Source organism: Zeus faber, assembly GCF_960531495.2.
Source record: "Zeus faber genome assembly, chromosome: 8".
Classification (NCBI taxonomy): Eukaryota; Metazoa; Chordata; class Actinopteri; order Zeiformes; family Zeidae; genus Zeus; species Zeus faber.
Window position 1 is genome coordinate 253,001 of NC_137195.1, and position 12,940 is coordinate 265,940.

At 46.4% G+C, this 12,940-nt stretch overlaps 1 protein-coding gene across 1 annotated transcript in view; it reads right to left on the bottom strand.

Moving 5' to 3' along the window:
- Window positions 1-4,604: 4,604 nt before the first annotated feature.
- The window catches only part of adam15 (ADAM metallopeptidase domain 15), a 49,056-nt gene continuing 40,720 nt past the window's right edge, over window positions 4,605-12,940 (bottom strand). Inside the window, 9 exon segments of the mRNA XM_080005726.1 lie at window positions 4,605-5,542; window positions 6,369-6,496; window positions 8,293-8,358; window positions 8,468-8,573; window positions 9,934-10,069; window positions 10,155-10,266; window positions 12,356-12,433; window positions 12,592-12,704; window positions 12,707-12,786. Of these exon segments, the coding sequence (XP_079861852.1) occupies window positions 5,467-5,542; window positions 6,369-6,496; window positions 8,293-8,358; window positions 8,468-8,573; window positions 9,934-10,069; window positions 10,155-10,266; window positions 12,356-12,433; window positions 12,592-12,704; window positions 12,707-12,786 (895 nt within the window). The 3' untranslated portion in view covers window positions 4,605-5,466.

Consider the following 12,940-nt stretch of genomic DNA (forward strand, 5'->3'; position numbering starts at 1 on the left):
TGTGTGTTTCTTTCTGAAGTCCACAGTTATTTATTTTGTCTTGTTTACATGGAGATGTAGATTATTGTTGTCACACCAGTTGATGAGTTGATGTACCTCCTCTCTGTAGGCTAAGTCGCTGTCGTCACTGATGAGGCCCACAACTGTTGTGTCATCTGCAAACTTAATGAAGTGGTTCGAGTTGTATCTGGCACAACATTACCATTAGTCATGCATTACCAGTGTGAACAGTAGAGGGGACAACACACATCCTTGGGGGACTCCAGTGTTCACAGTGATGGTCTCTGAGGAGTTTTTGCCAACTCTTAACTCAACTCTTTTGTCAACTCTTACTGTCTGTGGTCTATCAGTAAGGAAGTCCAGTAGCCAGTTGCAGAGTGTGGTGCTGATGCCTATTTCACTGAGTTTATTTACCAGGTTTGGGGGATGACTGTGTTGAAGGCGGAACTGAAGTCAATGAACAGTATCCACACGTAACTGTTTTTGTTTTCTAGATGAGCCAGGCATAGGTGGAGTGCTGTTGCTATGGCATCATCAGTGGAGCAATTGGGACGGTATGCAAACTGGAATGGATCAAGTGTAGTGGGGAGACTGGATGTTATGTGGGCCTTGACCAATCTTTCAAGGCACTTCATCATGTTGGGCGTGAGTGCTATGGGTCGGTAGTCGTTCAGTGTTGAGGCTGGGGATTTCTTGGGTAGCGGTATGATGGTGGTGGCTTTGAAGCATGCTGGTATGATGGCTTGGCTCAGAGAGGTGTTGTAGATATCCGTGAGAACATCTGTAAGTTGGTCAGCACAGTCTCTGAGCACACGCCCCAGTATGTTGTCAGGACCTGCAGCTTTTCTGGGGTTCACCTTGAGTAGGGTCTTCCGCACATCAGCAGGGTCCAGGTGAAGTGTTAGATTGTCCGGGCAGGTCCGGGCTTTTGTTGGTGTGGTGGTGTTGTTTTCCTCACACCGGCTGAAGTATGTGTTGAGTGTGTTGAGGAAGTCTGTGTTGTCCTCGCACGGTGGGGGTGTTGGCCTGTAACCGGTGACTGACTGGATGCTTTGCCACAGGCGACTGGGGTCTTTTGTGTCTGTAAAGTGTGATTGGATTTTCTGTCCATAGGCACGCTTGGCTGTTCTCACGCCTCGGTTCAAGTTGGCCCTTGCAGCTCTGAGGGCGTCCTTGTCCCCGGACTTGAAGGCAGCGTTCCATGCTCTCAGGAGTGCACATACCTCCCTGGTGAACCAGGGTTTGTCATTGGCTCTTGTAGTGATGTTTTTGATGACGGTCACATCGTCCATGCATTTGTATATGTAGCCTGTCACAGACTCAGTATATTCTGTTAGGTTGACATGATGGTTGGTAGTGGCAGCCTCCCTAAAAACACGCCAAACTGTGCATTCAAAACAGTCTTGAGAGCTGAGGTTGCTCCCTCTGGCCATGCTCTGATCTGCTTCACAGATGGCTTACTCCTGGGTAGAAGTGGTTTGTAAGATGGCATTAGCATGACAGAGAGATGGTCCAAGTTCCCCAGGTGGGGGTGGGGAACAGCTCTGAATGCCTGTTTAATGTTGGTGTATACCTGGTCAAGAATGTTCTCTACTCTGGTCGCAAAGTTCACATGTTTGTGGTAATGTGGAAGTACTGTCTTCAATTTGGCCTGATTGAAATCACCAGCAATTATATAGACAGAGTCTGGATTAGAGTTCTGCATTGAGCTCACAGACTGATACAGTGTAGACGGTGCGTCCTTAGTTATCGCACTGGGTGGAATGTAAACAGCTGTGATGTAGATGGCTGTGAATTCTCTGGGCATGTAGAATGGTTGGCATTTAATTGTTAGAAATTCTATATCCGGAGAACAGTGACTTAAGACAATTTTGGCGTGAGTGCACCAGTTGTTATTGATAAAAATACATACACCACCTCCCCGAGATTTTCCTCTGAGAGCATGGCTCCTGTCCGCCCAGAACGTTGTTAGTCCATCCACTTGAATGCCGTTGTCCAGAACGTTCTGATTAAGCCACGTCTCAGTGAGGATGATGGCGCTGCAGTCTTGACTTGACTTGTTTTAAAGAACTGCTGTTAAACTCATAGCTGCACATTGTTTATTTTTTCTCTGGTCTCCAAATTGTAAATATCCTGATGAATTGAGCCTTTTAACACTGAGATGTATGGGTAATCAATACTTACATTGAAAGTTTTTCCATTAGTGTTTTTTTCCACAGTATTTTTCTGTGTATTGTGACTGACCTTGACGATTCAGATCGTCTTCAACAATAACAAAAAGAACTTTTGTAATAAATTTTTATAATAATAACAATAAATGCATTTAATTTTAGAAATATAATAAATACATGTTATTTGAAATTGATACTTTATTGTATTTTTCTGTTAATAATCTTCAATTGTAAAATTCAGTTTAATAGATGACTTATGATTTAATGCCGACAACATTTCTGGAACTTTAACATTCATTTGGCATTAGAGTTGTTATGGATGAACTTGTCAATACTTAACACTTTCTGTCTTTTCATTTAAATCTGCCACGTTTATCTGTGAAAAAACTGTTTATACATGAAGTTTCTTTTAAACAACCTTATATTTTTTACTTTAAACAATACCTTCATTCAGTCATTGTTCTAACTTACTTTGTTGTGTGTAAGTACGTGTGGAGTCTTAGCGACGGTCAATGTGGTTGGGGCTTGTGCATGTCAGTTATGACGTATTAATGCAGATTTACAATAGCAGTAAAACTAAAGTGATTTTGGTAGTGACATTTTTCCTTGAATGACGTTTTCAATAAGTAACAATTCCATGAAATACCAAAAACGTTGTGGTTTTTCTGTGAGTATTTACCATATTAAGGCTTCTATTATTCCGATGCCAAGCTGGATCTTGAACACATCACTTACCTGTACATTCACGTGGATTCACCTCGACGTGGTCACACGTTTCTGTGGATTCATGTTTTTCGTATTTTTCATGAATCCGGCAAAGTAATGGAACTAAAGAGATAAAATATCAATCTAATAGATCCGCAGACATCGACCAGGTAAGAAAGTACATAAATATACACGTAAAGGTAGAGTTTGTGATCCAACCACTACAGAGTGACCGAGTCTACACCGAACACTGGACACGGTCCAATGTAGATTCTGAATCAGAACCTGTACATTTATAGTAAATAATATGATGTAATCAAGCTTTTTACTGTAAATATAATTTATAGTGAATAATATGATGACATCATAAAGCATCTTAATGTAAATATATCTTTTAATAATATGATGACATCATAAAGTGTCTTACTGTAAATAATTCATAGTAAATAATATGATGATGTCATAAAGCATCTTACTGTAAATATAATTTATAGTAGATAATATGACATCATAAAGCGTCTTACTGTAAATATAATTTACAGTAAATAATATGATGGGGTCATAAAGCGTCTTGCTGTAAATCTCATTAATAGTAAATAATATGATGATGTCATTTTGTGTTCCAGATAGTTTTAGATTTCAAAATTCTGAGAATCTTCCCAGAACAATAATAATTCGGGGTTAGGTATTCAGCCCATAGGGCTGGATCCCCTATATCTAGTAATAATAATAATTATTATTAATATTATAATAACAATCACAACAATAATATTACGAATAATATTAATAATAATAACAACAATAATACTAATAATAGTAATAATAATAACAACAATAATAATATTAATAATAATAACAAAAACAATAAAGATAACAATAATAATATTAAATATAGCTGCAGGCAGCAATGCACAGTGTCCAGGGTCGTTGGCCCTTTAAAGTTCAATGTTGAGATATGCTTCGTCTCTCTGTTCCGTGTGTTTTGTGACTGCATAAGTTCATTCCTTCCACCTGGTTACAGTGTAAATCTATTATGGGATGGTGTTTGTGGCTGTGGGTGGGTTTCCTACGCTGCCGCTAACAGTGGTTATCATTGTGAAGTAGGGCTGCACCATTATGGCTGAAATGATAATCAGGATTATTTTCGTCAATATGGTGATCACCATTATTTATCACCACTATTCATCCATTTTGGAGAACAGAATTATTTTATGCCGCTTCGTAAATTAACAGAAGATAATAATAATCCTTCACAATAATAATGAATTTTATAAACCTATAAATAAATAAACAATAAATAAGTGGTTTAACTGATATCAGTTGTAGAGGAGTTATAATGAAATTAATTGTGTGTTGGGGCTGCACCAAAAACACAAAAATAATGAAAATATTTCAAAACACGTACACAATTCACATATGTTCCTTGTATTATGTAATTGCTTATGTTATTGTTACCAGTAATTATAATTCAAGAAGTTTATATACATTAATATCTCAGGAATGTCTATAAATTCTAACAGTGGTGTTATTGGGTTTTTATTTCGTAGAACTTACTCTGAACTTATTCTGAGTTGTCCTCAGAAGTGTTTATATATTTAGGATGTTTAATACGCTGCACTTTGTTTCATCAAATTGTCTTCTGGTAATACCTTGATTTTTTTTACAAACATAATAAAGTTGAATAGTAATAAAATTATACCCGTCACGTTATAACTTTGTATGGTCAAGAGTTTGTATTTTATATTCCTTTATTTAAAGTCCCATCACGACAACATCTGTGCTTGACAGTATCTTGGTAAAGTTTGAGTTATTCTGTTATTCTGGACCTGGACTTCAGACTCCTCTGCACGTGCCGCCATCTTGGTGAGGACTCAGTTGTTGTCCAATCACTCGCCTGCAATGCTACCATGTAACCTGTGCGAGCCGTCATTTATTCATACACGTGCGTTATGCCAATGACAAAACATGTTTTTTTATTCAATTGTTCCATAATAACAAACTTGGATGACGGCATGTCGGGACCGCCCCCAACACTCATTTTATTAATCTTGTCTGTGAGTTCAGCGGATCCATGACATCCATAGACTGCTGACGTCAGTTTTTCACTAACAATAACAATATATACTGCACCTTCTGGGCTGGATGCCTAATAATAATAATGATAAAAATAACACAAACATAAACTTCACTTGTGTTCTTACAGGGAGATCAAAGTGTTTCCATCCAGTGCAATAAAACGGGACAGAAAAGAGCAAAGCAGAAAGTAGAACTATCCCCTACACGTTTAAGCTTTCTATTTTTACGACTAGCTAACTAACCCTAACCTATTTATTAATCAATGAATCAATCAATCAAAAAAAAACAATGAATCAATTAATGAGTAGTGATCAACCAATCACATTGATTGATATGATATTGATCTGATAATGCAACGTGTTGATTTTGGCGACAACTCCTCAACCAATCCAGTTAGAACCAGTTGGAACCGAACTAGTTGCAACCTGTCAGCCAGATCCAATCAGATTGATCCAGATTGGTCCAGGTGGATCATCAAGCCAGGTAGAACCAGCTGGCACTGGTTTGTCCGTGGTTAAATGGGGGAGGATGAGTTTGGCTTCCTGGGGGGCGTTGGCCGTGAAGGAGGAAGAGGAGGATGTGGGGGGCATCTGCAGGGAAGAACAGTCAGATGTTTAATCTTCATAATTGTTCTACATGTGGCGCACTGCTGCCCCACAGCAAGAAGGTCCTGGGTTTGATTCCCGCCTGGGGCGCTGTTGGCACCGTGCTCCGGTGGGTTATCTCCCAAATAGGAGCCTTTCTGTGTGGAGTTTGCATGTTCACCCCCTGCTCACATGGGGTTTCCTCCACCTAACGTCAGTAAGGACCCCCACCTAAAACATGCACACATCATGGTCTGACCAGCGATGGACACTTGGTACCAGGTCCCAGGGCGTCGACGAATGCTGCCCACTGCTCCTGCCTGCCCCGCCCCGGAGGAAGAACAAGCCAGGATGGTCAAATGCAGAGGAACCATTTCACTGGCCACCACACAAAAAGCATGTGTGTGTGTGTGTGTGTGTGTGTGTGTGTGTGTGTGTGTGTGTGTGTGTGTGTGTGTGTGTGTGTGTGTGTGTATATATATATATATATAAATATATATGCATATGTTTTTGTAGTGTGGTGTCATGTGACGAATAAAGACTATTTTTCTTCATTAGAGTAGCAGCACAGAACGTAAAGGAGATGAAGGACCCCCTTACATTCTAACCCCTAACAACCTGAGGCCAACCCCCTAAAACCATAATCCACTTACAACCTAAAACCCTAATCCCATAAAAAAACCATCACACCCTAACCTTCAAATCCTATCACCCTAACCCCCTAACACCCTAACCCTAACCATAATCCTAACTGATAGAGCCAGAGACAAACCCAGAGCCTCTCCTAGAACCTCCGGGTTCTGGTCCTGCAGACACAGAAGTGAGGTGGTACCTGCTGGGGAGGCTTGGTGACCCGGTTCCTCCATGCTGGGGGGAGTCATAGCCCGTGTGGTACAGATGGGTGGGGGGGTCCGGGGGAGGAGGCTTTCTGTGTGCTAGAGCTTTTGGTGGAACAGGAACCTGAGTAGAACACCATGGCAAAATTGTAAGAATCTGTTTGGTCAGTAGTTTTTTTTCTCAGTTTTTTTTTTACGTGTGTTGTCATCATGCTGCACATACAACACAGAGTATTTGTTCCATTGCATCTAGGACAGAGTTAGTCTGCAAGTGGAGTTCAACTTCTCAACCTGCAATGCAACTCTTTATTCATTATTCAATCATCAACAATTGCTGCAATAACTCTGTCCTGTGGACGACCTGTGGGACGACCAGAGCACAGTTTTTGGTTATAGAGAACCACCACCAACCCCCCCTCTTTGGAGAACAATTTTACCATGTTTAGGTCTTTAAACAGCTAATCACTACTCCAAGAGGGGGGGATTCCCCACGGGTGAGACAATTAAACATAGAACCAAACAAAATGTATACAGAAAACATAAACATAGGACAACATGTATTGAAAAACAGTTTTAATTGAGTCCAGGAAAACTGGAACAGCAACTGGTCACGTGGCCTCTTCCTGTCACAGTTAAATCAGTAAATGAGGGAGAAAAGGAGAGGGACGCAACCAGGAGGGTGCTGGGGTGTGTTCAAAGCAGGTGTTGGTGTGTTTGTGTGTGTGTGTGTGTGTGTGTGTGTGTGTCTGTGTGTGTGTGTGTGTGTGTGTGTGCGTGTGTGATGTGTCCACAGGACTTATCCCAATTTGTCCTGGTGTATAAGGTTGGTATAAAGTCGTGGTGCCTCCAAGCAACGGAAAGGGCCCTGAAGCCCCCCCACCCCCCACCCCCCAAGCTCCCCAGCTGCATAGACACCCCACAGCTGCAGGAAAGCCCCGAGCACCCCGCCCTGCAGCCACCGAAGACCCCCAGGCCCCCAGAAAAGCCAGAAGCCCAAGCAGCAATCCCCACGCCCAGTCCCAGGGACTGGGTTATGCTCCTTGGGGCGTAGACATACAACCCACCTCCAACTGCAGGCACAAGACGCAACCACAGGGGCAGAACCTGAGCCACCTGCGCCAGGCATGGACCGCAGGCCCGGAGCCAGGCCCAGCGCCGTAAGACAACACCCTGCCCGAACCACCCACACCACAGGCGAGCCGATGGGGCCCCCATGCCAACCCACGCCCGGCGCAAGGGTGAGGCCCGCCCCACCCACCACAGCCAACCAGACGCCCCCCCGACCACGAGCCCAGAGCCCCAATCCACGTAGCAGAATGTGCTCAGTGCAGGGTACCCGAATATTATCAGGTTGGTCGGTAGTTAAAAATCTGGTTGCCAGTAGTTAACTTGTATTTAACTATCAGGTTGGTCAGTAGTTGGAGAGCAGGTTGCCAGTAGTTAACTAGTATTCTGGTCAGTAGTTAACTAGAAGGTTGGTCAGTACAGTTAACTAGAAGGTTGGTCAGTACAGTTAACTAGCAGGTTGGTCAGTACAGTTAATTAGTAGACAGGAAGCAGGCAAGCAGACAGGAAGCAATTAAGACTTTGTTGTCCCCACAGTGAAGGACGGCGTGCTTGCGGGACATAGTGTGGACCGGGCAGGATGAGCGTTCTATCGAATGCGCCTGAAAAGTCACGGCAGGAGCACATCTAAGCGCAAATCGAGCAAATTATTTCCCTGTTTGCCTGTGAGCCTTTGTTTTCATTTTGGCCCACGAGCTCCCTTTTATTTCAAAAACTATAAATAAATACAAGCCAACCGGTATCCATCTGCCTCCTCTTTCTCATTCCCTGGCCCTGGGCCGGAACACACCTCCAGAGTAATATATATAAGGAAGCAGATGGACAGACAGGAAGCAGACAGACAGGTGAGGTTACCTGCAGTGCTTTTAGCTCAGGGTCAGGGGGGAGGGGCTTAGTGGGCGGAGCTGGACGGTCATGAATCTGGAAAGAAAACAGAATGTAAGGGGCGGAGGCCGGCCAATCAGCACACATGCAGAGGAGAAGCGGGTGGGGCTTATGTAGGTGTGATGGGGCCTGTTGCCATGATTACCTTGTTTGTGGTGCTGGTCAGAGGGGCATCAGTCTGGTGGCTCCACTGGTACCGCAGGGGAAGAACCGGACCACGAGTGTCCTGGTCATAATCTGAGACCGGGGCGCTGGGGAGGAACCACAACCAGAACCTTCACCCAGAACATTCACTAGAACCAGAACCTTCAACCAGCACCTGGAGTAGCAATGCATTGACAACAGAGTACGAACGAAGAAACAAAATGGAGCTTCCTGTTTGGTCTTTTCGCTGGTGTTTGTTCAACACCAGTACTAGTACTAGTACTAGCAGTAGAAGGATCGTGGAAGGGGAGGCCTCCATTGCTAAAACCACACCCGAGCAACAGTCACCGGGGAGGGGGCGGGATTCAAGAGATTCAGCGCTTAGTTCGGAAAAGGGAGGGGGGGAGCCCCCCATCTGTGATGTCATCAACATCCAGGATGTTATTCAGAACCTAGTTCATCGTTATTACAGATTTTAGCTCCAGTTTTGTAGGAACTGGAGTGATGGAAGTTCCTGGACATGGACCTGGACCTGAACCAGGATATGAACCTGGACATGGACATGGACCTGGACCTGAACCAGGATCTGAACCTGGACCTGGACCTGAACCAGGATCTGAAACAAGACCTGGACCTGGACCTGAACCAGGATCTGAACCTAGACCTCGACATGAGCCTGGACCAGAACCAGAACCAGGATCTGAAACAGGACCTGAACTAGAGCGCTTCCTCTTAAATTCGCAAGAAGAGTATGGAGGTGGGGTGGTCCACATCAGGACCGAATCTGTTGTAGAAGACTACAAGGTTCCCCCAGGGGGAGCTGTACCTGCCATCCAGGTCCAGAGTGCACTCACCCTCCCAATCCTCCCAGTTCTGAGCCACACTGCATCATGGGTAAAACACATGGATGTCAATCCTCTTCCGGACAGTTTGCAGTATGTCAACTCATGAAGAACTGGGCCATAATTAAACCAGGAACAGGGGTTGGACCAGGACTTTGGGGTTGGACCAGGACTGGGGGGTTGGACTAGGACTTGGGGGTTGGTCAAGGACTTGGGGTTCAGACCAGGACTTGGGGTTTAGACCGATTCTGTGAGGTTGGACCAGGACTGGGGGTTGGACCAGGAATGGCGGTATAGACCAAGACTGGGGGGTTGGACCAGGACTGGGGGTTAGACCAGGATTGGGGCTTGGACCAAGACTTGGGGTTTAGATTAGGAAAGGGGGTTTAGATCAAGACTTCGGGGTTGGACCAGAACTGGGGGTTGGACCAGGAATGGTGGTCGGACCAGGACTTGGGATTGGACCAGGACCGGGGGTCAGACCAGGAATTGGGGGCTGGACCAGGACTTGGGGTTGGACCAGGACTTGGGGTTAGAACAGGAATTGATGTTAAGACCAGGACTAGGAGGTAAGCCCAGGACTAGGGGGTTGGACTAGGGCCAGGGAGATTGAACCAGGTCTTACCGGCTGTGGGTCTTGGAAAACAGATCCAGGACCAGGTTCCCTCGGCAACGTGGGAACCGCAGGACAAGGAAGAGGAGGAAAACGGGAATGACGAAGAGGAAGACCACCAGCAGTGCCACACGCCCAGGACCCGGATCTGCACAGGTGAGAGTACTGTGTGTGTAGTACTGCGTAGTATTGTGCAGTGAGTAGTACTGTGTGTACTATGTACTGTGTAGTACCTGCTGCAGTACTTGCTGGTCCGCTGTCCCGGCTCCCTCCAGGTCCTGGCTTCAGACAGTCAGGAGGAGCCCGGCCAAGGTCGCAGTGACACGCCCTGTTACTGTTACATACCTGTAACACACATGCACGTCACCACGTGCACACCCCCACATTCACACCCCCACCATCATGACTTAGGAGGGCGGAGATCTTTGAGGAACTTGGGGGAACCTCAATGAAGCTCTGAAGCATCATCTTGTAGCTTAGCAACCGTCTCTGTACTGAATAGACAGATGACCAGAGCAGGATCACTGGGAGGCCTGTAGGGTACTGGTGGTGGTAGTTAGTCACTAGGAGGCCTGTACTGTACTGGTGGTGGCAGTAAGACACTAGGGGGGCTGTACTGTACTGGTGGTGCTAGTTAGTCACTGGGAGGCCTGTACTGTACTGGCGGTGGAAGTTAGTCACTGGGAGGCTTGTAATGTACTGGTAGTGGTAGTTAGTCACCGGAGGGCCTGTATTGTACTGGTGGTGGTAGTTAGTCACTGGGAGACCTGTAGGGTACTGGTGGTGGTAGTTATTCACTGGGAGGCCTGTATAGTACTGGTGGTGGTAGTTAGTCACTGGGAGACTTGTAGGGTACTGGTGGTGGTAGTTAGTCACTGGGAGGCTTGTAGGGTACAGGTGGTGGTAGTTAGTCAGTGGGAGGCCTGTACTGTAATAGTAGTGGTCGTAACTCACTGGGAAACCTGTATGGTACTGGTAGTTGTATTTAGTCACTGGAGGGCCTGTATTGTACTGGTGATGGTAGTTAGTCACTGGGAGACTTGTAGGGTACTGGTGGTGGTAGTTATTCACTGGGAGGCCTCTATGGTACTGGTGGTGGTAGTAAGTCACTGGAAGGCATGAAGGGTACTGGTGGTGGAAGTTAGTCACTTGGAGGCCTGTATGGTACTGGTGGTGTAGTAAGTCACTGGGAGGCCTGTACTGTTCTGGTGGTGGTAGTGGTAGTTATTCACTTGGAGGCCGGTACTGTACTGGTGACGGTAGTTAGTGACTGGGAGTCTGTGCTGTACTGGTAGCGGTAGGTAGTCACTGGGAGGCCTGTACTGTACGACTAGTGGTAGTTAATCACTGGGAGGCCTGTATGGTACATGTAGTGGAAGTTATTCACTGGGAGGCCTGGAAGGTACTGGTGGTGGTAGTTGGTCATTTGGAGGCCTGTATGGTACTGGTGGTGATAGTTAGTCACTGGGAGGCATGTACTGTACTGGTGGTGGTTGTTAGTCACTGGGAGGCCTGTGGGGTACTGGTGTTTGGCAGTTAGTCACTGGGGGGCCTGTAGGATAGTGGAAGTGGTAGTTAGTCACTGGAAGGCCTGTAGGGTACTGGTAGTTGTACTTAGTCACTGGAAGGTCTGTACTGTACTGGTGGTGGTAGTTGGTCACTGGGAGGCCTGTGGGGTACTGGTGTTTGGTAGTTAGTCACTGAGGGGCCTGTAGGATAGTGGAAGTGGTAGTTGGTCACTGGAAGGCCTGTAGGGTACTGGTAGTTGTACTTAGTCACTGGAAGGTCTGTACTGTACTGGTGGTGGTAGTTGGTCACTGGGAGGCCTGTCCTGTACTGGTAGTGGTACTTAGTCACTGGGAGGTCTGTACTGTACTGGTGGTGGTGGTTAGTTACTGGGAGGCCTGTATGGTACCGGTAGTGGTAGTTAGTCACTAGGAGGCCTGTACGGTACTGGTGGTGGTATTTAGTCACTTGGAGGCCTGTATGGTAGTGGTGGTGTGGTAAGTCACTGGGAGGCCTGTACTGTACTGGTGGTGGTAGTTAGTCACTGGAAGGCCTGTATGGTACTGTCGTGTTAGTTAGTCACTGGAAGGTCTGTAGGGTACTGGTGTTTGGTAGTTAGTCACTTGGAGGCCGGTACTGTACTGGTGTTGGTAGTTAGTCACTGGGAGGCCTGTATGGTATTGGTGGTGTAATAAGTCATTGGAAGGCCGGTACTGAACCGGTGGTGGTAGTTAGTCACCGGGGGGCCCGTATTATACTGGTGGTGGTAGTTAGTCACTGGGAGGTCCGTACAGTACTTGTGATGGTAGTCAGGAATGGTCATGTGCAACAGACAAGGCCCATACAGAAGCAGAGGAGTCTGAGAGCTGAGAGCAGCTAATTAGCTTGGCGTACTACTACAGCGTAGTGTAGTATGCAGGATACTCACCCCTCGCCCGTTGCACTTGGTCCTGCACTCGTCTACCTGGAAGATGGAGATGTCCTGACACCGCCGGTCAAGACAGGCCTGGGGGGATAGACCAGGCTGAGTGTACATGATAGTACACAGAGTACTGGGGATAGTACACAGTGGGCTGATAGCACACAGAATACTGGAGAGTACGCAGTATACTGGACAGCACACAGAGTACTGTATACAGTGAATGAACAGCAGGGGGTGCTCACACGGTGCGGGCCGCAGGCAGTGCCCTGGGCCACGGTGGCGGGGTCCGACACGTCGTCTCCCAGGTCCAGGAAGGTCCCGCGGCACTGCAGGTCGCTATGGTTGAACTGTACCTGGTGGTCAGTATCTCTGCCCCGGAACCCAGGACTGGACGCTCCCCGCCCCCCTGGCACTGGAGCCGCCCACACAGCACATCACTGTGCACAAAAACATAGTAGGCTTACTTATACAAACAGACAGGCAGGAAGGCAGACAGACAGACAGACAGACAGACAGACAGACAGACAGACAGACAGACAGACAGACAGACAGACAGACAGACAGGAAGTCAGGCAGACAGGCAGGCAGGAC